Source organism: Eulemur rufifrons, chromosome 8 (assembly GCF_041146395.1).
Source record: "Eulemur rufifrons isolate Redbay chromosome 8, OSU_ERuf_1, whole genome shotgun sequence".
Lineage (NCBI taxonomy): Eukaryota > Metazoa > Chordata > Mammalia > Primates > Lemuridae > Eulemur > Eulemur rufifrons.
The window spans coordinates 2,802,977-2,827,488 of NC_090990.1; the positions used below are offsets into that span (position 1 = coordinate 2,802,977).

General features: G+C 53.8%; 1 protein-coding gene across 3 annotated transcripts in view; it reads right to left on the minus strand.

Moving 5' to 3' along the window:
- The window catches only part of ACOT7 (acyl-CoA thioesterase 7), a 102,062-nt gene that overhangs the window by 60,354 nt on the left and 17,196 nt on the right, over positions 1–24,512 (minus strand). Inside the window, exons 1-3 of one of the 3 annotated variants that reach the window (XM_069477281.1) lie at positions 18,375–18,509; positions 8,770–8,887; positions 693–849 (exon numbers count right to left, since the gene is read on the minus strand). In XM_069477281.1, coding sequence (XP_069333382.1) covers positions 693–849; positions 8,770–8,887; positions 18,375–18,457 — 358 coding nt within the window. In that variant the 5' untranslated portion in view covers positions 18,458–18,509. Of the gene's footprint in view, positions 1–692; positions 850–8,769; positions 8,888–16,800; positions 16,865–18,374; positions 18,510–24,512 lie in introns of those variants that run through there. The other 2 variants (XM_069477282.1, XM_069477283.1) reach the window with 2 other exon arrangements.

Genomic DNA, 24,512 nt, shown 5'->3' on the forward strand with positions numbered 1-24,512 from the left:
CTGGGTATAAAAAGAACGGCTGGCACGTGGGAACTGGAGCCACACTCCTGCGGCACCCAGCGGGAAGGGGAAAAGGGGTTTCCATGGTTACCACGGCCAAGGAGGAGAATATTCAGATGAAACCAAAGGCAAAGGTTGGCCCAGTGAGCTTCTCTCTAGGCCTGGTTTCTGGGGCCCATGGGAGAGGTAAGAGGGGCCTGAGGCAGGTCCCCAGGAGTGCTCAGCGTCCTCTGTAGGGCCCACATCTTGCTGTGCTCAGGAAGGGGGAGCAGAGCCGAAGAGACAGCAGAGGGGCCGGAGGGTAGGTGATACCCTCCAAGCCTGTGTCACCCCCACCCCCCACCCTGATTGCCCATGCCCACCCCCACCCCGATCGCAGACCACGGGAAGGCAGGATGGGCAACGATCACACACCCAGGGCCAGGGTTTGAGTGCTGCCCTAGGTGTGAACTTGGGCTCACTGCTTAACCCGTGTCCATTCCCCACCTGCAGAACAGGGGTAAGAGAAGTGCCTGCCCCAGGATGGTGGTGGGACCTGAGGGAGGTCATTCTGGAACGCAGACCAGCCCCGCCAGCGTCATAAGCCCCGATAAAGGTAGGCGGCGGTGCTGCCGCCGCCATCAACACCATTACAGTTGTCGTCACTGTCACTGCCAGCCTCGCTGGCTGGGTGAGAAGCATCTGCAAGTTACCTGTGAGGATGTTTTCGGACATCACGTTGACCTGGACTTCCACAGAGTGCTTGGAGGTGTAGGTGATCTCTGCGCTGACATGAGCCACCTCGCCAATGCACATGGGGGACAGGAAGTCGGTGCGCTCCACCCGGGCCAAGGCCGCCACGCAGCGCTCCTGCGAAGACCAGAGATGGCCGTCAGCCTGGCCGGCCCGGCCCCCTCACCCCGGAGATGCTCCCCTGTGAAGACCCTTTGCTTCCCTTCCCCGCTGTGGTAACGGGATTTATGGACACCACGTCCTGCTAAGCACAACGACCCAGGAACCCGGCAAAGGCCCTGAGGAAATGCTCTGAAGCTACTGCTAAACGGGATCTGGGCAGTGGGATCACCACTGGCTTTTTTCCTAACTTCTCTACAATAAACACGCATTACTTCCATAATACAGAGTGAAAAAAATGCATACACACTCATTATGGAAAAGTTGGGAAATACAAAAAAGTAGGAACAGGAGGGAACAGCATTGCTCCCAACCAAAGATAACCACAGTTACTATTTGGGGATCTTTTTTCCAGACGCTTTTCCTAAGAATAGGGGTTTTGTTGGTGCATCTATTTGTGTGCCAGGCTCCTCGTTTCGCAGGTTTAATCGTACAGAGCTGTGCAAAAACCAAATATACACTTTCACATTTTGACTTTTTTTACTCAACATGAGAAAAATAATCTGCCTGTGTGGTGATGTGCTCTTTGCAATCACCATTCTTCTTTTTTTAATTCAAACTTTATTTGTCCTTCAAAGAGGCAACCCACTCTCACGATTCAAAATTCGAAAGAAGCAAAAGGTACGTGCCTCCAGGTCTGCCTTTAGTCGCTTGTCTCTAGCAAGCGGGACCCCTGGACCCCTCGGTAGCCCAAGCTCCCCGTGTCCCGTGTCTGACCAGACGCTGCATCTGCACTGCACGGCGGACGTGTGACAGGCTGGGCCTCGTGCTGCTTTTCTCTCTCGGCCCACCGTGGAAATCATGCTCTGCAGGTGCGTGTCTTGGTGCCTTGGCTGCCTTAACAAGACGCCACAGGCTGAGTGGCTTATAAACAACAGACATTTATTTTTCCCAGTTCTGGAGGCTGGAAAGCCCAAGATCAACGGGCTGGCAGATTTCGCGTCTGGTTCGTGTGTCCTCACATAGTGGAAGGGGTGAGGGGTCTCTCGGGGGCCTCTTTTACAAGGGCACTAATCCCACCATAAAGGTTCCACCTCATAACCTAATCACCTTCCAAAGGCCCCACTTCCTAACACCATCACCTTGGCGATAGGATTTCAGGAGGACACAAACATTCCAACCATGGCCACGAGAGAAGGACTTTCTTATCCCTTTCCGTGATTTCCTTTTCGTGACACTCCATTGGAGTTATTTTCAATGGCCAAACAGGACAGAATATTCTTCCTTTGTTAGAGATTTAGGCCAATCTCAATTGATTCTTATTATAAACAATCCTGTGATAAACATCCTTTCACTTAAATTGTTCTCTGCATTTGGGATTATTTCCTGGGTCCCAGGGACAAAATATTTTGACATATGTTCCCAAAGTGCTCTTCAGAGGGACAGCAGGGACCGACTGGCCTCTGGCAGCTCACGGCATCCTCACCAGCACCCAGAACCAACTTATTTTCCCCTTTGCTGACTGAATGACACAGAAGATGATGGCCTTGTGATTGCACAGTGGGAAATGTGGGTCTTCGTCTTCCAAACAGAGCACTTGGCACCGTTGCAACTTTCTTCTGAAACAATCACCTTTCTCAGGATGTTGACAGAGAAGGAGGTGCTCGCTGGCCGGGTGGGGGGCAGGGGAGGGAGAGGCTGCCTGTGGGGCCTGGGCCTGCTCTGGTGTCGCCTGGCCAGGTGACCCTCACAGTCCCCCTCTGCAAGGGGGACATATTAGTCAAGCTGCCCCATGTCACCTGGCAAGGAGGTCAGTGCAGCCCCGATGTGTGCCTCTGCGCTCTTCCCACCGCCCACCTGCTGCCCCTGTGGCACCAACACGCAGCTCTCCCACCTGCACGAGGACTCGCCAGGTACGTGGCAAACAGGCAAGTTCCCAGGCCCACCCCAGGCCCAAAACCTGCCTCTTTGGAGGTATGGCTGGGAAACCTCGACCTGACCCCTCTCCCAGCTCATTCTCAGGTGCATGGCATGGGCTCAGGGGACTCTGGGACAGTGTCTGGGGCTGTAAACGTCCCAGGACAGGCCCGGTGAGGCAACTGGGGCTGAGCAGGAAATAGGAGCGGCTGGGAAAGTTACACAGCTATGCCCGCAAGGGCGGCCTGGGGCTTCCCCACTCTGGTTTGCATGGGCTTGTCCCCGCCCCACCCACAACAGCTCAAGATAACGCAAGTGTGGTATTGCAGCTTTCGCCACTAAGGACATTTATGTGGCCATAGCACCACCCACTGGCCGAAAGCTGGAAAGGCCACGGAGCCAGGCAGGGCTAAGGGACCACCCTCTGCCTCTGGCACCGCCACCTCTCAGAACCATCCAAGCACTGTCTGCAAGCCCTCAAAGCAGAATTAAGCCAAGTGTGTTTCACTGGAGAGTGGTCAGGTGAAATTACGACACAGATACGCCCACACAGACCTACACACTTAAGGTTTTTGGTGGCAGTGGCCTTGCACCTCCCTGCCCTGCAGCTTGTTTCTGACTCACTGGCTGAGACCATCTCTGCACCCCTGGACCCCGGATGGACCTCAGCCTCCTGCGCACCTCACTCAGGGCACTGTGGAGCCAGGCAGCGTTCTCGGTGCCAGGTGGGCAGTGGGGAGTACGCCAGAGGGCCCCGGGCCCGGGCCCTGGCTGGGGGAACAGACCATAAGCACACACGCAACACCTCATGGGGTTGGGTGCTCGGAAGACAGGGCGGGGATGTGGGGGGAGGCGCCACTTCAGATGAGGGGATGTCAGCTGAGACACGAATGACCCGGCGCCAGGCAGGACGAGGGTGGAGTGTCGGTGCCCAGGAAGAGGGAAGAGCAACAGACCAAGGCGGGTCGCCGGGGGCGGTGGGGGACCACAGGGACACTGCAGGAGACGTGGGCAAAGGTCAGCAGGGCCAGGCCAGTGGGGCCTTCTGAGCTGGGGTCGGGGAGCAGGGGCCTCTCGGAGGAGACAGGAAAGAAAACTCACTCACTTTTCGGTTCACACACTTCTGTGTCACGAGAACTTTCAGCAAGGGGTGCTCATGTTCCTTCTGTAATCCAGGGCCCTGGCAGAACGGGCAAGAGGGAGACCAAGAGCTCCTGCTTGTGCAGGCCCCACAGCTGCCCCAGGCGGAGCCAGCCAGAGCCTCCCGCACGGTGCTGACGCCAAGGCCTGGAACACGGATGCCTGGGGACAGCTTCATGCCTGCCCTTCCTAGGTTCGAAGCCACTGATGAACTTTAACTTGGTTCTCTCCCAGCTTAAAATACTAAAGAAGAGAAGTAATGTCCACCAGGCAGCCACGAGGGAGTCTCAGCACATTGTCCTTACGTTATCATGACACCATGTGGAGACCTGTGGGTTCTACCAGGCAGGCCGGGAGGCTGAGAGGCGGCTGGGCTGCCATGGCTCTGTGCATCTGACAGGGTGCGGGCAGCGTGAGCTGGGACCCAGGACAGCTCTAAGTTGACTGTGGGCAGCTGTGTCCCAGGACTGAGCAGGGCGCTGGGCCTGGCTCAGGCATCCCATAAAGACTGGTGTGACCCAAAAATTGAACACGTGGACTGATGAACATTTGCACTCGGCATGACGATCTCCGAGCTGCAGTGTCTGGCTCCCAGTACCTCAGATGTGCCCTGTAACTCCCTGCCTCCAGGGCTTAGGGGCAGGAGCAGCCTTCGCCTGGAAGAGCCACCAGCGTTCTGATCACCACGTGCCCTCTGCCGTGTTCCAGAAGCAATGGCATCACGCTGCCCATTGGCCACAGGTGCCCTGGCAAACCATGAGGACTGCACTCCTGAGTGGCCACAGGGCTTCAGAAGCAGAGCACAGAAGGACAGCTCTAGGCCTGGGTTCAAATCCCAGGTCTCCTACTTATTGGCTCAGTGACCTTGGGCAGTGACACGACCTCTCTGTATCTCAGTCCCTCTGTAAACACAGATAATAAACGGTCCCAACGGCTGCTGCAAAGACTCGCAGGGACAGCACACGGTGAGAACTGGATGCTCACAAAATGCCGAGAGGGTGGGCAATAGCGGTCTCTTCCACAGACACGTGGGGCTCAGATGAGTTAACAAATGTGACCTACGTACAACTGTGTCCGGCATCCAGCGAGGGCCCAGAGAGGGTTGGCTCTAAGTACCACTATCACTTGAGCCGCACCTGTTCCTGCGCCCACCAGCCACCCTGCGGCTGACAGCAGCTCAGAGGACACAGCTGTGTGACCTTTGGAAAGCCACACAACTTCTCGAGGCCTCAGTTTCCTCATCTGTAAAAGAGGATTAAGAAGAGGGCCTCTCTCAGCAGACAGAACAATCGTATAGGGTAAGGAAAGGCCTGCTCAGGGCACGGTTTCGGGCATGCTGTGGGCACAGGGTGACTGTTCCGGACACAAGGTTCCGGCACTCGGCAGACATCTAACAGGAGCCCACGCTGCGTGCGCCAGCCCTCTGTCCAGATGCTGACTGTCTGGGGCAACCAAGCAGGCAGCGGTCCCTGCCTCAACATACGGATAACTTAGGGCACAGCTGGTCAAGGGCAGAGCAGCAGGGACACGGGAGCCCGACTAGACGCTGTGTTTGTGCAGAGACTAGGAGGTGAGGCTGGGCCCTGTAGGCACCTGGGGAAGAGCCAGTGTGAAGGCTCTGAGGCAGGAACGCACCCGGCAAGTTCAAGCAGCGGCAGGAAAGCCAGTGCGGTCAGAGGGAGCATTGAGGCAGAGACACCGGAGATGAGGTCGTACAGAGCAGGGCTGGGGACTCGAGTGACCTCATATATACTTGTGTGGCCTCGTGTGCACTTGGGCTTTGACTCTGGGCAAGCAGGAAGACACTGGAGGGCTCCAAGCGGACAGTGCTGTGCTCTGACTTCACAGCTACAGGGTCTCTCTGGCTAAAGCTGGAGAACAGATAAGCTGGCAGGGACCAGCAGGGTGTCCTGTCAAGAGGCTGTTGCAGCAATCCAGGCAAGTGGCACTGACGGCTTGGAACTGTGGGGGTGCGGCTGGGGGCCGTGCTCAGATCTGGACATGTGGAAGGTGGAGCAGCAGGATCCAGAGCTGGAGCCTTGTGGGTGCGGGGGAAGAGGGGTCAACCAAGGCTCCAGGCTTGAGTCTAAGCAAGAGCTGCAGAGGTCAAGTCCGGGCGGGAGGGAGACGGGGAGAAGCAAGCCAGGGGAAAGGTCAGGAGTGCTGGCCAGGGCACAAGGTCAACAGGCCGAGGCGGCACCCAGGTGCCAGCCAAGAGGCCAGCTAGAGGCAGAATCTTGGGACTGACGTGGTATTAGAGACTGGATGACACCTCCAGGAGAGGGTGGCCAGAGGGTGCCTCCTGCCCCACCAGGGAGGGCCCCAGTGAGGCCCCTCAGAGGTCAGCTTCCAGCCACCTGGGACTGGACGGTTGTCACCCCCTGCGCTGGTGCTGACTGAGCTCACAGAGTCCTCCTGAGCCCGGAATTTCTAGGTCACTATCCTAGGGACTACCAGCCCAGAGGGTTCTCCAGTCAGTGTGTCAAAACTGTCCCTCCAGGCCGGGCGCAGTGGCTCATGCCTGTAATCCTAGCACTCTGGGAGGCTGAGGCCGGAGGATCGCTGGAGGTCACAAGTTCGAGACCAGCCTGAGCTAGAGTGAGATCCTGTCTCTACTAAAAATAGAAAGAAATTAGCCAGACAACTAAAAATATATAGAAAAAAATAGCCGGCATGGTGGTGCATGCCTGTAGTCCCAGCTACTTGGGAGACTGAGGCAGGAGGATCGCTTGAGCCCAGGAGTTTGAGGTTGCTGTAAACTAGGCTGACGCCACGGCACCCTAGCCTGGGAAACAGAGTGAGACTCTGTCTCAAAAAAAAAAAAAAAACTCTCTCCAGTACAGCCAGGCCTAGAGAAGAAGCAAGGAGGAGCAACGCTCAAAGCACAGGTTTGAGGCCTGGATTCACAGCCCAGACCCACCGCCTGCAGCCCTGGGTGGCCTCAAGCAAAGATTCATCCTCTCTGTGCCTCAAACGCTAAGTGCCTACCAAATGGCAGCAATGACTTCTGCAACTATTACTGGCATCGTCACCCACTTAGCCACCTAAGCCCTTCCTTTCTCCTTTGCTCCCCAGTCCTGGGGACTTTTTCTTCCCAATATCCATTCCTCTCTTGCCAGCCCTGCCTGGGACCCTTACTGCCCCCTTGGGAAGGGTCACCAGGGGCGTGGCCCCCACCACGCTCCCAGCTTCTAGGGCTCAGGCCCATCCACCCATGGCCACCAGAGGGCGCGCTCGAACCTGGCAGGGCGGCAGCGAGCATCTGTCCAGCCAGGCAGGCGAGCCCCGCGCCACGGGGGGCCCAGCCACCTGCTCCCACCGCACCATCACCACTGGACCCCCACGTCCACCCACTCACACTCGCCCACGCGGCTTGGCTCACTCCACACACGCACGTGCGCACGCACACATGCACACACAGACGCGAGAGCACACACAGCCTTCCTCTTCTCGGCAGGAGGACGTGCTCGCTGTTTGAGGCCGCACGCAGGTGCCTCGGTCTGAATGTCTGTGTCCCCCTTCAAACTCCTGTGGTGAAATCTTCACTGCCAATGGCATGGTATTAATATGACAAGGTGGGGCCTCTGGGGCGATTAGGTCATGAGGGTGGGGCCCCCATGAACCAGATTAGCGTCCCTGTAAAGAAGGCCCAAAGAGCTCCTTCTGCCATGTGAGGACACGTGAGAAGGCGCCATCTGTAAACCAGGAAAGGGGACTTCACCAGACATGAGATCCGCTGGCACCTTGATCTGGGACTTCCAGCCTCCAGACCTGTGAGAACACGTTTCTGTCACTGATAAGCCACCCTGGCTGTAGCATTTTGTCCTGACAGCCTGGACAGACTGAGGCAGATCTCACTCCTGCATCCGGCCAGCTTGGCCCAGGCAGAATTAACGGTGTCCCCCTGGTCCCCCATCTCCAGCCTGGCTCCCACACTCAGCCTCCTGACAGTGGAACTGTGCCTGTGCCCAGAGCTCATGGTGGGGTCCCCTATCACACACCCTCTCCCCCCCCCCGTACTCCCTCCTACAGGCCGGGGTTGGGATCTTCCTCCCTCTGCCCGGAGGAGGAAGACAGCGGGAGTGCTGACCGGGCCCTGGGCGTGCCGAGGTGCAACCTCTGTGCCTGCCCCAAGGTGCAGCTACAGCAGCAAGACAGATGGCTTGTCCCTAGCACCCATGGGCTGGCTTCTCTCTCCCTGATCACAGGGCTGGGGACAGTAGGAGGTGACAGGTTGAAGGCCTGCAGCAGCCCTGTGTTTCTGAAACCAAAGAGCCTGCCGCTTGTCCCCAGCTGCAAGGCCACAGGCTCATCTCCGGCTGCACAGCTCTGGGTAGGCCAAGAGCTGGTCCCATCATGGACACCATAGTACAGGGCTTGGTGGCTTCACAGCCAGGAAGGTCCAAGGCACAAAGTACCACAGCACTGGCCAAAGCCACCAGGTGATCAGGGCAGAGGTGGGAGCCAGGCCCAAGGCTCTCTGACCCTACACCTCAGCCCTCGACCGTCACAATAAACTCTGCCCACGCAGGCGTGGCATGCTTCTGGTCAGAATCCAGCTAATGGGGCCTCAAGATGTGGCCGTGTGAGGGCCGGGGCTGGCGGGAGGTCCCCGCCTGCAGTGGAGAGGTGGAGGGCAGCCTCCGGCAGCTGGCTCGCAACTTCCCGCCCTCCTTGGCTGAGGCCAAGCGTAGCTCCCAGAGGTCCCGTCCAGGGCTGACTGGGCCAGTGCCTCCGCATGCCCCGAGGCCTGGTGTGTAAGGGAAGGGGAGGCCCCAGGCCAGGGCTCCATGAGAACTCCTTCCTGACCCGAACCGGTGTGGCCCTCTGGGACCCAGCCTCTCCCGCGTGTCCCAGCCCGGGCGGGCGCCCCGCGCCTACCCCGTTCTGGCTGTTGCAGTGCCGGGTGCTGATGATGGCTCCTGCCTCCTCGATCATTTTCAGGACGGTCCCCCCGTGGACATTGCCAGCCAAGTTGGCATCATCTGGCCGCATGATCCTAGGGCACAGGAGAGAGGAGAAGGATGAGGCCTCCAGAGAGGACACTATTCGTGCAATGGTGACACCCAGAGAAGGCAGAAGGTCCCCCAAAGGGCTCCTTGGCTCCCAGCAGAAGGAAAAAGAACTTCCCGTGTGTTTGGGCTCTTCCTAGACAGCGTGTTGGTCACAGTGGGGTGCTAATCTGCCAGGCCACGGAAGGGGCCCCGAGGACCAAGGCTAACGGCAAAGACCTTCGGCAGAGCCACCAGGCAGGGAGGCAGCAGCTCAGCCCCTGAGGCTCCCAGCCACTGAACAGCATGAACACAAGGACACACTGTGAACCAGGAAGCAAATTCCTGGGACCAGGACCACCCCTCAGGAGTCCCAGACGAGTCAGGTGGCCGCGGCACTTCTGAGAACTGCAGTCACAGCTACAAAATGTCAGGACTGGGCCCCAGTGGCAGGTGAACGCTGGCTCCCACCTGCCCACTGGTGTGGTGAGCTCCTCAGGGGCTCCCCAAGGGTGGTGCCCAGGCCCTGTAGTGAGACAAATACCACCTCACTTCCTCAAAGAGGGAAAATCTCATCCTTGCTGTGGGCACCAGCAGCATGGAAGCTCCACGAAATCTCTGGAATCCCAATGAGCCAGCCTGGAGACCCTACCAGGGGGACCCAGCAGAGCCTGGCACCTTCCCAGACAGCCTCCTGGCTGATGAAATCCACCTTGACAGGCCCCAGGCCCAGAGACAGATGACAGGCACCGGGCACAGCCTGTGTTTCCAGCATCCAGGCCAGCGTGGGCCCAGGGCAGCACCCCTCCTAAACTCTCTGGCAGCAGCTCAGAGGCTGAGCATGCCAGATGCTCAGGGATCATTTCTGGCGCTGGCTTGTATTAGCGGGGCAACCCGTGCAAACCGCTGAAACGCTCACTCCCCCACTTCCTCATCTGTACGACGGGCATAATGACAGCACCGCCATGTCTGACTGCAAAGAGATCATACCAATCACATTCTCACCCCCAGACAGTGCCTGGCACACGGTGGATACCCCATAAATGCAGACCAGCAGTATTTTTCCCTCTTCTGGAGGAATTCCAACCTGGTTGGAAGCTCAAAGAGTGAGCAAGAAGGTGCCATTTTCTAGAGCAAAGGACCACTGACCATCCCCCTCCCCCCCCCCCCCCCCGTAATGGACAGGTGCCTATCCTCACGTCACCTCCAACCCAGGTGAGATTCTGCTATGAGGACCAGGGCCACTCAGGTCACCTGGCTTCTGGCAGCCAGCACAGGAACCCCCAGAGCATGAAGGAACTTCATTTGGCTTCTCATTCATTTCCAAATAGATGTGTTTTAAAAAATTGAGCTCACCCTATAGTAAGGGTAAGCTTTGGTTTTATTTATTTATTTATTTATTTCCTTTTAAAGTTTGAAGTTGGGTGAGGTGGCTCATGCCTGTAATCCCAGCACTCTAGGAGGCTGAGGTGGGAGGATCACTTGAGGACGCGAGTTCAAGACCAGCCTGAGCAAGAGTAAGACCGCATCTCTACAAAAAATGGAAAAATTAGCAGGGTGTGGTGGCTGATGTCTGTAGTCCCAGCTACTGGGGAGGCTGAGGCAGGAGGATTGCTTGAGCCCAGGAGGTTAAGGTTGCAGTGAACTATGATGATGCCACTGCACTTTAGCCCAGGCAACAGAGCAAGACTCGGTCTCAAAAAAAAAAAAAAAAAAAAAGTCTGAGTTAAGAGGTAGCCAATCATAAATCACAAAACAATCATATCAACCTCTTTCCTATGTATTTGTTTTCAACTCACTAGGGGTCTTCCCTGCACCCAGTGCAGCCAGCAGATGATCCATTTCCACACAAGGCCTGTCCTCCCATAGGCACAGGATGAGGCTGTGGCTGGATGACGGGAGCAGAGCAGGCCCTGGGTTCTAGAGCGCTGAGAAAACATTGGTCCAGCCTTTCCCAGGAGTCCCAGGACCCACCTCTGGAGCAGCCTGATTTATCACCATGGGCCTTGCTTTGCCTGTCTGTAAAGTGGGGCCATGCACACCAGGTTGGGCCCCAGCGATGCTGCAAGGCCAGGGAGAGAAAGCACAGAGTAGAAGAGGAAGTGCTTCTATTCTTTTGCCTTTGAGATAAGAGACCAGAGATAGCACCTGAGGCCTGAGGCAGAGTCTGGAGCCACCCACCACAAGACGACACCTGTACTTGGCACTGTCCCAGTGGGAGTAAATGCCAGGAACTCCAGACTGCACGCTGGCAGCTCCCACCAGCCTGGTCACCTTTCCCTCTGCACCCTAGGTCCTTATACCAAGGACATCCTAACTCCCCAGGCCAGGTGGCCACCCAGGAACACAACCTCAGCTCTCCGTGCAGACACAGACCTCTCCCAGAAAGGACCTTATTCCTGCCTGAGGACTCTGCTGTCACCTACAAGGCATGAGGCCCAAAGCCCAACTCACTCACCCAGTCCCCTTGGCCCAAACCAGATGCCTTCCCTGCAGGCCTCAGCTCTGATACCACCGCCCTGCATCCCCCTGCCAGCTCCTGTGCCGGCATCTGTCCTCCCCCCACCTCCCTCCCAAACAGCTCAGGAGCTGCTGGGCCCAGCAGAGTCCCCAGAACCCGTGGGCGGCCCGTCCCTCTCACCGGCCCCTTCCTCCTCACCTCACTTGCCCCAGTGGCCCCTCCCCTGTGGCCTGCTGAGGGCCAAGTACATGCACCCTAGTCCAGGGCTGGGACCCACCTTCATCCCGGGCAGGCAGGCAGGTGTGTACGGAGCCAGGGGAGCCAGGCAGACACCCAGCCCCTCATTCTAGTTTTTGTTTTCCCGACTTTCATAAAGATATGGGTATAAAAAGCATGTCACATCCCTCTTTACTATAAAAAAGAAAAAGAGAAATGAAGCCAGATGTGGTAGTGCACACCTGTAGTCCCAGCTACTCGGGAGGTTGAGGCAGGAGGATTGCTTGAGCCCAGGAGTTTGAAGCTGCTGTGAGCCAGGCTGACACCACGGCACTCTACCCAGGGCGACAGAACAAGACTCTGCCTCAAAAATAAATAAATAATAAATTTTATATATATATATAATTTAAAAATTGGCCAGGCATGGTGGCTCTTAGCACTTTGGGAGGCTGAGGCAGGAGGATCACTTGAGGCCAGGAGTTCAAGACCAGCCTGAGCAACATAGTGAGACTCTATTATGTCTACAAAAAATACAGAGCAAGACCCTGTCATAAATAAGTAAATAAATGATAAAATTTTAAAATTTAAAAATTAAAAATATTTTTAAAATATAAAATTTAACAATAAAATAAAATAAAAACTAAATTTCAAAAGTTAAAAATAAATAAAATTTAGGCCGGGCGTGGTGGCTCACACCGGTAATCCTAGCACTCTGGGAGGCCAAGGCGGGTGGATCGCTCGAGGTCAGGAGTTCGAGACCAGCCTGAGCAAAAGCGAGACCCCGTCTCTACTAAAAATAGAAAGAAATTATCTGGCCAACTAAAATATACATATAGAAAAAATTAGCCGGGCATGGTGGCGCATGCCTGTAGTCCCAGCTACTCGGGAGGCTGAGGCAGTAGGATCGCTTGAGCCCAGGAGTTTGAGGTTGCTGTGAGCTAGGCTGACGCCACGGCACTCTAGCCCGGGCAACAGAGTGAGACTCTGTCTCCAAAAATAAATAAATAAATAAAATTTAAAAATTGTGAAAAAGAAATCCCAGCAGAGCTGGAACAAGGTCAGAGAGATGACAGGGACAGTGGGCCTGGGACAGGACACTGGATGTGCACACAGGCCGTGGGACAGCAGCCCCTCACTGCTAGCTGGCTGTGGCCCAAAGGAATTTGAACCCAGGATGCCAAAGCTTCTGGGTTTGTAAGAGAAGCTGAGGAGCCCGAGTTTCATGTGAACACTCCGACACTGGAACAGCAGAGCCTCACTGAAATGTGTCCCACCACACACGCGACCGGCAGGTGGCACAGGCTGAGTCTGACCCACACCCCGCCCCCGCCATGCCACGCCACGCCAGGCCTACGCTTCCTCCTCTCTCCTCCCGCCCGCCCGGGCCCTCCTGCGTGGCTGCTTCCCTCACTGGGCCTGCCCTGAGCATCCTCTCCAACCTCCGCCCACCCCACCAAAGCAGCCAGGTGGTAGCCAGGGCTGTGACTTTCCCTCGGGAATGTCACCATCACCCACAGCCCCACCCTTTTCTCGTTTGGCTGCTCCTGCCCCACATCAGAACCACACTTGTCCAGTCCACGCAGGATGAGCGGCTGGTGCTGGGGCCTGAGGCTAACCGAAGCAGGGCCACCCTGCCCTCGGCCAGCGTCCCCTATGGAGCGGGCACCAGGCTGACAACAGGACTCCAAGGGAGCTGAGCAAACACAGTCAAGGAGCCAGCCGCTTACCCAGCGGTGGCCACCTCTGGTAGCCACCTCTACTTGGGCTCTGGAAAAACTTCCCAGAGGAAGTGATGTCTTGGTCAAGCGCTTGCTTGAGGGTGAGCTGGGGTAGAGATCAGGGGAATGTTCCAAGAAGGTGGGACATCTCACGGCAGGCCCCAAGGCCAGGAGCTCTCGGAGTTCCGGAAACAGAAAGCAACGCCACAGAGCTGGTGCATGGCCTGCACAGAGGAGAGGAGGACACAAGCTGTCACTTGGCCTTGGGGCAACGGACAGTCTGGGCTCCACCCTGGAAGGAGGGGGACCTTGGGAGATGCCAACGCAGGGGAACGCACATTGGATGGGTGTTTGGGGGGCTCACCTTGGCCTGGGGTAGGGAGGGGGCTTCCACACTTGCCTCTCACCTCCCACGACCAGCTCAGGTCTTGAATTGTCACTCATCCCACAGCCCCAAGAGCGACTCTTCCTAAGCAGGAATCTCGCCAAGTCCTCCCCCTGCTCCAATGCTCCAGGGCTCTTCCTAGCTACAGAATAGACTCAGCTCTCTAGTCAGGCATTTGGAGCTCCCAGGGATCCAGAACTTTCCTCACCTCCCCTCCCCTTCCCCTGCGGGGCTCCAAGCTGTACCTGCATGCTGGGCCTTCCCAGGGCTCTGTCTATGCCCACCTGTCCCAGCAATGTGTGGACCCTCTTTGTGAAGACCAGGGGTCCACCCATGAGCAGGGGAGCATAAACCGATGCCCTCATGGAGGACAGCCAGCACTGCCCATCGCAATCCCAAATGCGCGGGCACGTCCTGACCTACCATTCCACTTTAATCCTATAGACATTTCCATGCACAGTAAACCAAGTATGCTCAAGGATGCTCACTTGCATGGCTGCTTATACTGCAGAACATTGCTCAAGTCCCAAACGTCCACCAGTTCGGGACTACTGAAATCAAGTCGCAGCCACACAACAGAACATTGCTCAGCCTTGAACAGGAGGAATGTTCTCAGAGATATGTTTTAAGTGAAAACAAGCAAAGCACAGACAGATGGGGACGAGGTGACCACCTGGGGGTGTGGCATAGACCATCCCTGGAAGGAGGTGTGGGAAACTGGAAGCTTCCATTGCTCCGGGAGCAGGGAACTGGCTGACAGGTGGAGCCCAGCGAGACACCTCTGTGCCTTTCAGATTTTACACCAACTCAACCTGTACCAATTAATCAGCAGTGTTTAAAAACTCTCCAAGACACAGCTCAAAACTCACATCCTCTGCACGGCCTTCCACCATCTCATCACGCCAGTGGACTGGCCAGCTCGTGTCCCCAGGACCACCCTGCTACAGTGGTCCTCAGGGGCCAGCCCACCCTCCCTGCTCCAGAGCGGCAGGAGTGAGGCGGGGAATGCTACTGCAATATTCCCCACCAGCAGGAAAGGCGGGTGCCAGAACAAGGCAGGGGGACCAGGAATGCAGCTCCTGTCCCTAGCATCCCAGCGGCCACCTGTGGCAGACCATGTCTGCAGCTCCATGGGGTCCTCCCAAGGTAAGCCCACACGGAGCCTGTGCACTGGATGAACTGTGTCTCCCAACCTCCATGGAAACAGGATCTCTGAAGATGTGATCAAGTGAAGATTAGGCCACACTGCATTAGGGTGGGACCTGACCCAACGACGAGTGTCCTCATAAGAACAGGGAAATTTGACATGAGACACATAGGAAAAAAGCCACATGAAGATGGAGACAGAGACTGCAGTGATACAGCCACAAGCCAAGAAACACCAGGGATTGCTGGAAGCTCCCAGAAGCTAGTAGAGGCAAAAAAAGGAGCCTCCCCTACAACCTGAGGGAGCATGGCCCTGCTGACACCTCGGTCTCAGGCTATGTTTTCCTGACTGTGAGAGCATAAACTCCTGCTGTTTTAAGCTGCCTAGTTTGTGGTCATTTGTCATGTCAGTGAAGGCCCCTGCCCTGGAGGCCTTTGCTCCAGCCACAGAAGGCAGCGGTGGGCGGCACAGGCAAGCCCTGCAGGGCTGGCAGCAGCAGCAGTGGTGGCATCCTAAGCCTGGCTCAGCTCCCACTGCCCCATGTCTGGCCGGCCCAGGCCAAGCGCCTGTGCAGTGACCTTGGCGGAGCCCTGCCTGAGCTGTCCGTAGCCCTGGCACGTGGCCAGAGCGGCCTGAGACCGGAATCTCTGACTCTAACACAAAAATGTCAGGGCTAAAATTAACACATTGCTGCGTGAAAACCATGGTAACTAGGGGTGGGCCAGGCCTTGCTTCCTGTACTCAGTAGTGAAAGCTAAAGTGACCTTCCAAAGTAGAAGGTGGCAGCGCCAAGCACAGCCTGGTTCACCAGGCAGATGAGGTCTTCTCCGGGTTTCCACGTACACTGAAGACAGGCAGAGCCCAGCTCTGAGGCTCCTTCACAGGTTATGCTGGAAGCTCCCTAGGCCTCTCCCTTCTGCAGAAGGGCCCAGACCAGAGAGGCTGAGGCAGCTGTCCTGAGGATGAGCCCAGGGTGCTTACGCCCCAGCCTCACTGCAGCTGGGGAAGGTGGTTGGGACAGAAGCATTTACAGACTGTCCCTCCCTCATGGAGCAGCAGCTGGCACTTGTGGTGACAGCAGCACAGGCCAGAGGCCACCACCTGGGGCCCACAGACACTGGGAGCTTCCTTCAGGTGCTCATCGAGGGAGCAGCTGCCTTGACCAGGAGCATCTGAGGGGCAGAGGTTGCCATTCCCGGAGGGAAAGGAGAAGCAGGGCTCACTGTCAGGTGGGGGGAGGGCCTCACACCCGGCAGCCCTGAGGGACGAAGCAGGCGTGTGGCCAATGCTGGGGCCTCGATGCCAGGCTTAGGCACACACGAACATCTTTCCGTGGGGAACTCCACTGGATGGAAGCCCAAGTGGCTCTGCTTATCCTCTTCAATCTGCTGCCCAAGAAGGTTCTGGCAAAGTTCCTTCCACTCCCCCCAGAGACTCTACTACATCCCCAGAAAAGGGCAGGGCAGGAGAACAGCTGAGCCAAGAAAAAGTTCCAGGGACACTTCCGGGCCCCAGAGCGGCACGGGAGAATGGACAGACAACTGGCCTCTGGGCTTCCAGCCTTGTGCTTTGGCAGGGGCAGGGGCAAGAGAAGGAGCCAGAAGGAGCCAGAAGGAGGCTCCACGTGCAGCCGAGGACCAGCAGCCTCTGATCCCAGGAACCCAGAGCTCTCTGGGGCGGAGGCAGGTAGGAAACTATCAGCACCCCAAGACCAGAAAGAAAAGCAGTTGCCACCATCCACGGGGCTCAGCCAAACCGGAGATGCTCTGAGCCCTGCTGGGCCACACTTCCTGTCCCCGCTTCGGCTGGGGCTGGCCCCCTCACGTCCGGGGTCAGTAAGACCAGGCCAGGCGGGTGTCCTGCTGATTTTCCTGGCCACATGAAACCAGCCGGCCTGCTGGGCACAGGGGCCGCATCCCATCCCCACCAAGTGTCCCGAGACAGACAATCAGGGTGCAGTGGCCCCCGTGAGGCCCGGCCATGCCCAGTGGTACCTGCTAAGCTGGGAAGCCATGGCGGCTGGGGCGTCCCAGGATCAGGTCCAGAGCGAGGTGAGGGGAGCCAGCGTCACAGACCGACCCCACCCCCAGGCACTGGGCTTCCCAATCTAACCAGGAAGAAGCTGTCTCGCCAATCTGAAGCATCTACCAAAGCCAGTCGTCATAGAAACCTCATTTTATAAATAATTACAGCAGAAGTAACTCTGCGAGCCCCTCCAGGAGATCGGGAAGGCAGAGGTGCCGTCACCAAGCAGCCTCTAGGAAACGTCAAGGAGGCCCTGCCTTCCCGCACAGGGCACAGGTCTCAGCCAAAGCCAGGACCCTGAAACTTGGAAATGCGAGCAGGGTCACAGGCCAGGGAGAGCCCCACCAGATAAGTCTACATCCTGCTGAATGGAGCTGGCACCTAAAACCCACCCCAAAGGCCACCTCCCTGCACACTGGGGCCTGGCGAGCTGCTGGAAGCGAAGTGGGCAGGTAGGTGGTCCAGCCTCCACTCTCCTCTGGCCCGAGCTCCTCCACCACGCCAGGCCCAGCCTCAGAGGGTGTTGCCTGTCTCTGGGCTCACACCCCACTGCCCCTCCTCCACTGCTCCCCTGGCCTGTACTGCTCTCTGCCTCCCCTTCCACCAGGTGTTAGGAAGAAAGAAGTCAAACAATCAGAGTGGCCCGGGTGCTGGCAGTACCATGGCCAGGCCCTGGGAGAGGAGGCAGGATGTGTTATCACCAGGATCTTGCCCCCAATGCCACCCCCACCAGCCTGTGCAGGGCAGGCTGCTTTCCCAGGACTCCTGCAACCAGAAACAGAAACGGAAGCTCCCAGCCAGTGAGCACACTCGGCACAGACCAGGCTGTGGCCAGGGTGAGGAGGGAATCCCCCGCCCCTTAGGGGGATTAGCCGGCAAAGGGAAAGTCAGGGCAGAGAGGGCTGATCAGGCTGAGACAACAGCCACTCCTGCTCAGACAGCCCTTACCAACGCCCAGTGCCTGCCTTCTAAACGGCCATCAGTCCTGGAGGACTTCCTACTTTGGGAAGTCATTCTGGTCAAAATAACAGGCAAATTATTACTAAAAGTACAAATGTCATTCCCCGCAAACCCTCTCACCTATATGCAAAAAGAGAGGGAAAGAAAATTCTAGAGTGACAAACACCACAAGCACCAAGTCCCAGGGAGGCCGGCCCCACCTGGTCAGGGTGGGAAGTGCCAAGGCTGCCACAGCACTGCAAGCCCAGGGTGCTTAGTGCCTAGAAGCTGGGCAGGCGGGGTCCCACCCAGCACACCTAAAATGTCTCCCTGGAAGGGAAGTCAGGGATTCAGTCTGGCCCAAGCCTGACAGCTAAATCCTTGGGCCGAAAACATTCCCAGAGCCTTCCCCACCAGCCCAGATGGTCGGTCTCCTCAGCCCCCAGGTTGCCCACCACGGCTCTCTATCCTGAGTACAGCATCCCAGGGACAAATGTCCTGAAGCCACAGCTCCCTGCCACTCCGGCCCACAAGACAAGGTCTCCCCAAACACACCCCCCCAACCCCTCAACAATCCCACAGTTCCTCTCAGCTCCCAACTCACTGCTTGGCCTTCCCCCGGAGACAGGCCTCCTCGACTCCCTTTCTGAGGACCTTCAGGGACAAGCCTTGCCGAAGCATGAGCATGGTCTCCCCAGGTCTCCCCGGCTCCCTCCCCAAGCTGCAGCCAAACGGAACTGGGAACAGCTGCCCTGGTGCTGCGTCCTTTGGACTTGGCCTCATCCTGCAGACAGCACCCAAACAACCCCCAAACAACCCCCGGCTTTCCCCTCGGGCTGGGCACACCACCTGCCCCAATCAACAGGGACATGCCAGGCCTCCGCAGCAACGCTGGCTCAGGCCATGAACAGACTGCTCCACAAAGAGGAAGCCCTTGTTCTCAGACTGCTCAGCCTTATCAGTAAATAGTTCTAATGTTAAACAACCATGAGGTGCTATTTCCCATCTACTAAATTAACCAAAAGTTATTTTAAATGATAAAACTAGATGTCTATAAATGTTCATAGCAGTATGATTCACAATCACCAGAAGATGGAAACCACCCAAGTATCCATCACCCAAGTGATGGGTAAATAAACAAAATGTGGTAAATCCATATAATAAAATTGTATTTGACCATAAAAAGGAATGAAGGGCCTACAGATACATACTAACACATGGATACATACAGATACACACTAACACATGGATACATACAGATAATACTAACACAGAGATGAACCCTGAAAACATACTGAGTGAAAGAAGCCAGTCACAAAATGTCACATACTGTATGATTTCATTTACCTGAAATATACACAACGGGCATATCCATAGAAACAAAAAGGAGATTAGTGGGTGCCAGGGGCTGGGGGAGGGGAAACATGAACGACTGCTAATGGGTACAGGTTTATTTTGGGGGTGAGGAAAATGTTCTGGACAACCTGGGCAACACAGCAAGACCCCATCTCTACAAAAAAAAAGAGAAAAATTAGCCAGGCATGGTGGCATGCCCTACCACTAGTCCCAGCTACTCAGGAAGCTGAGGCAGGAAGATCACTTGAGCCCAGGAGTTTGAGGTTGCTGTGAGCTATGATGACACCACTGCTCTCTATCCCAGGCAAGAGAGCAAGACCCTGTCTCAAAAAAAAAAAAAAAAGAAAGAAAGAAAGAAAGAAAGAAAGAAGGAAAGAAAAGAAAAAGGAAAAGGAAAAAAGAAAAAGAAGAAAATTTTCTGGAATTAAATAGTGTTGACGGTTATACAACCCTTTGAATCTACAAAGGTTCACACAGAATTGTACACTTGAAAAGGGAGAACTTTATGGAATGTGAGTTACATCTCAATAAAGCCCTTATAAACCACAAACAACTTGATGCCAGAAGCTGTGGGGAAACAGGCTCCTCCCAACTCCAGAACTGCCTGTGTGGGCGATGGCAGGGGAAGCCCTCTAAACACTCTCACCCTTGCCCCAGAAAGGCACCACCAAAATTTAGTCTAAAGAAAAACACACACACAGCTGGGCACGGAGGCCTACAGCTGTGGGATTTCTAATCCCACACAAACAAAGTAAAACTAGTTCAGTGGCTTGGGAACATCCTAAAAACACACACAAGGTTGTGTTTGGTTTATATTTTTCTAGGGGAAATGGGCCACCATTTTCTGCAGCTTTCAAAGGCATCTGGAAACTGAAAAAGTCAAGAGATAGCAGTACCTCTTTCTCCATCCCTCCCACACCTGCCCTGTGGATAGGGGACTGGACCCAAGCAGCCAAGGACTAGAGCCAAATAGAAAGAACCCAGGCTCCAAGCTAGACGGGCACCTGGAACAATAGTAGAACAGTATGTGCGGCTGGTCAAGGGGCACTTGGAAGACAGAACTGCAGGAGAACTCTGCATCAGCGTCCCCTGGAATTGGAGGCCATGTTCCTCCCCGCAAAACTCACTCCCTCAAGTCTGAAGAAGCTGGCAGGGTAGAAATTTATATTCAAGCTCCATAAGGATCTCTCACAGGCCAGGCTCAGCGGCTCATGCCTGTGATCAATCCTAGCACTCTGGGAGGCTGAAGCGGGCTGACTGCTTGAGGTCAGGAGTCCGAGACCAACCTGAGCAAGAGCGAGACCCCATCTCTACTAAAAAATAGGAAAAAAAAAAAAAAATTAGCCAGGTAACTAAAAATAGAAAAAATTAGCTGGATGTGGTGGCATGTGTGCCTGTAATCCCAGCTACTCAGGAGGCTGAGGCTGAAAGATTGCTTGAACCCAGGAGTCTGAGGTTGCTGTGAGCTAAGCCGACACTAGGACATTCTAGCTCAGGCAACAAATAAACAAAAAAAACTACAATGAGGTCCCACTATATGCCTATTAGAATGGCTAAAAAAATTTTTTTTTTGTTTTCATCTCACTCTTTTACCCTGGCTAGAGTGCAGTGGTGTCATCATAGCTCACTGCAACCTCAAACTCCTGTGCTCAAGTGATGATCCTGCCTCAGTCTCCCGAGTAGCTGGGACTACAAGTGCGCGCCATGGCACCTGGCTAATTTTTCTGGTTTTTTTGTAGAAACGAGGTCTCACTCTTGCTCAGGCTGGTCTCAAACTCCTGGCCTCAAGCGATCCTTCCACTTCAGCCTCCCAAAGTGCTAGGATGACAGGTGTGAGCCATCAGGCCCCGCCCAGGATGGCTAAAATTAAAAAGACCGTACCAAGTGTTGACAAGGAGGAACTGGAACTCTCATCCACAGCCGCTGGAAGCATAAAATGGCACAACCACTTTGGGAAGAGTTTGGCAGTTTCTTAAACAATTAAACATCCATCTAGCATAAATACAACCACTGCACCCCTCATATTTACTCATATTTACCAACAAGAGCATATGCCCTTACAAAGACTTGTCAATGAATATTCGTAGCGATTTTCTCATGTGACAGCCAAAAACTGGAAACAACTTGAATGTCTATCACCAGAGGGAACAAACTGCTATATCCACATACTGGACCACTACTTAGCATGAAAAGGAATGAACTACTGATACATGCAACCACATGAACGAATCTTAAAAGAATCACGCTGGGTGAAAGAGGCTAGACCAAAAAGAGTACATACTACTGTGCAATTCTGTTTTTATAAAATTCTAGAAAATGCAAACAGTAGTGATAGAAAGCCGATCAGGGGTTACCTGGGGAGAGGCTGGAAGGAGGGATTAGAGGCACAAAGGAACCCTCCCTCCCGGGTGATGGGTATGTTCATTATTTTCATTGTGGTGGTAGGTTCTCAGGCCTATGCAAGCAGGTTTGGTTCCAACCACTGCAAAATCTTCCATAAAGCGAATATTGCAATAAAGCTAGTCACATTAATTTTTTGGTTTCCCAGTATATATAAAAGTTACAGTCTATTAAATAGTGTCCACGAGCATTATGTCTGGAACTGTATATACCTTAATTTAAAAATACTTTAGTGCTAAAAAAAAAAAAAAATGCTACCGATCATCTGAGCCTTCAGTGAGTCATAATCTTTTTGCTGGTGGAGGGTCTTGCCTTTATTTTAGCCACTGCTGACTGATCATGGTGGTGGCTGAAGGCTGGGGTGACTGTGGCAATTTCTTAAAATAAGACAACAATGAGATTTGCCGCATTAATTCACTCTTCCTCTCATGAAAGATTTCTCTGAAGCATACAATGCTGTTTGATAGCATCTGACCCACAGTAGAACTTCTTTCAAAATTGTAGTCCATCCTCTCAAACTCTGACACAGCATTACCGACTAAGTTTACGTAATATCTGAAATCCTTTTTTGTCACTTCCAGAATGTTCACAGTATCTCCAGACCGGTCGATTTCATCTCAAGAAACCACTTTCTTTGCTCATCCGTAAGAAGCAACTCCTCATCCGTTCAAGTGTGATCATGAGGTTGCAGCAGTTCAGTCCCATCTTCGGGCTCCACTTCTAATTCTAGTTCTCTTGCTGTTTCCACCACATCTGCAGTGATTAACGTTGGTGCAAAAGTAATCACGGTTTTAGCATTGTTAAAATTTGCCGTTTGCTATTGGAATACATTCTTAAATAAATGTGGTTATGTTATACATCATTTTAATGTGAATTTCTAGCTTTATGCTTTTTTGCTGATGACTTATTACTTGCTGTTTATTTTATATTTATTTTAGACTATGGAATGATGATATACAAAAAGCAAATTCAAGTGATTTTCTTATTCGAGTTCAAAATGGGTCATAAAGCAGCAGAGACAACTCACAACATCAGCAACGCATTTGGCCCAGTGCAGTGCAGTGGTGGTTCAAGAAGTTTTGCGAAGGAGACGAGAGCCTTGAAGATGAGGAGTGGCAGCCATCAGAAGTTGACAATGACCAACTGAGAGCCATCATCGAAGCTGATCCTCTTAGAACTACACGAGAAGTTGCTAGAGAACTCAAGGTCGACCATTCTACGGTTGTTCAACATTTGAAGCAATTTGGAAAGGTGACAAAGCTCGATAAGTGGGTGCCTCGTGAGCTGATCGAAAATCAAAAAAATCATCGCTTTGAAGTGTCGTCTTCTCCCATGCAACAACGAATCATTTCTCAATCAGATTGTGACGTGCGATGAAAAGTGGATTGTAGATGACAACCAGTGACAACCAGCTCAGTGGCTGGACGAGAGGAAGCTCCAAAGCACTTCCCAAAGCCACACTTGCCCCAAGAAAAGGTCATGGTCACTGTTTGGTGGCCTGCTGCCAATCTGATCCACTGCAGCTTTCTGAATCCCGGCGAAACCATCACATCTGAGAAGTCTGCTCAGCAAATTGCTGAGATACACCGAAAACTACAACACCTGAAGCCAGCATTGGTCAACAGAAACGGCCCAATTCTCCTCCACAACAACACCTGACCGCATGTCACACAACCAATGCTTTAAAAGTTGAACGAATTCAGCTACAAAGTTTTGCCTCCTCCGCCACATTCACCTGACCTCTTGCCAACCGACCACCACTTCTTCAAGCATCTCGACAACTTTTTGCAGGGAAAACATTTCCACAACCAGCAGGATGCAGAAAATGCTTTCCAAGAGTTCGTCAAACCTGCAGCACGGATTTTTAAGAAGAATGGAAAAACGGTGTTGATGGACTTGCTCAACGCAAAGTTGCCACAAAGCTAGGATTTTCAGAATGGTAAATGACACTGGCTTCAACTTAAAGTCATCACCAGCTGCATTAGCCCCTAATAAGAGTCCATCTGTCCTTTGTAGCTTTGAAGCCAGGCACTGACTTCTCTCTAGCTATGAAAGTTCTAGATGGTATCTTCTTCCATAAGACTGCTTTGTCTACACTGAAAATCTGTTGTTCAGTGTGGCCACCTTCATCATTGATCTTAGCTACATCTTCCGAATAACTTGTAGCTTCTCCATTAGCACCTGCTGCTTAACTTTGTACTTTCATGTTCTAGAAACAGCTTCTTCCCTTAAATCTCATGAACCAACCTCTGCTAGCTTCAAACTCTTCTTCCACAGCTTCCTCAGCTCTCTCAGCCTTCAAAGAATTGAAGAGAGTTAGGGCCTTTGCTCAGGATTAGGCTTTCCCCTAAGGGAACACTGTGAACAGACCACTAACTTCTCTCCATACCAGCTATAAGGCTGTTTCACTTTATCATTTGTGTGTTTGCTGGAGTAGTACTTTTAATTTCTTCAAGAACTTTGCATTTTCCTTTGCATTCACAATGTGGATAACTGTTTGGCACAAGAGGCCTGGCTTTTGGCCTGTCTCAGCTTTAGACAGGCCTTCCTCAGCAGACTTAATCATTTCTAGCTTTTGGTTTAAAGTGAGAGACGTGTGACTCTTCTTCCTTTCACTTAAACAGCTAGAGGCCATGGGGTTATTAACTGGCCTAATTTCAATACTGTTTTGTCTCAGGGAATAGGAAGGCCCAAGGAAGAGAAAAACTGGGAATGAGTCAGTGGAGCAGTCAGAACACAAAACATTTATGGATTAAGTTTGTCATCTTAAATGGGCACGGTTCATGGCACCCCAAAACAATTACATCAGTAACATCAAGGATCACTGATCACAGAGCACAATAACAGATACAATGAAAAAGGTCGAATTATTGCTAGAATTACCAAAATGCACCACAGAGACACAAAGTGAGCACATGATGTTGGAAAAATGGTGTTGATGGGCTTGCTTGACGCAAGGTTGCCACAAAGCTTCAATTGGTAAAAA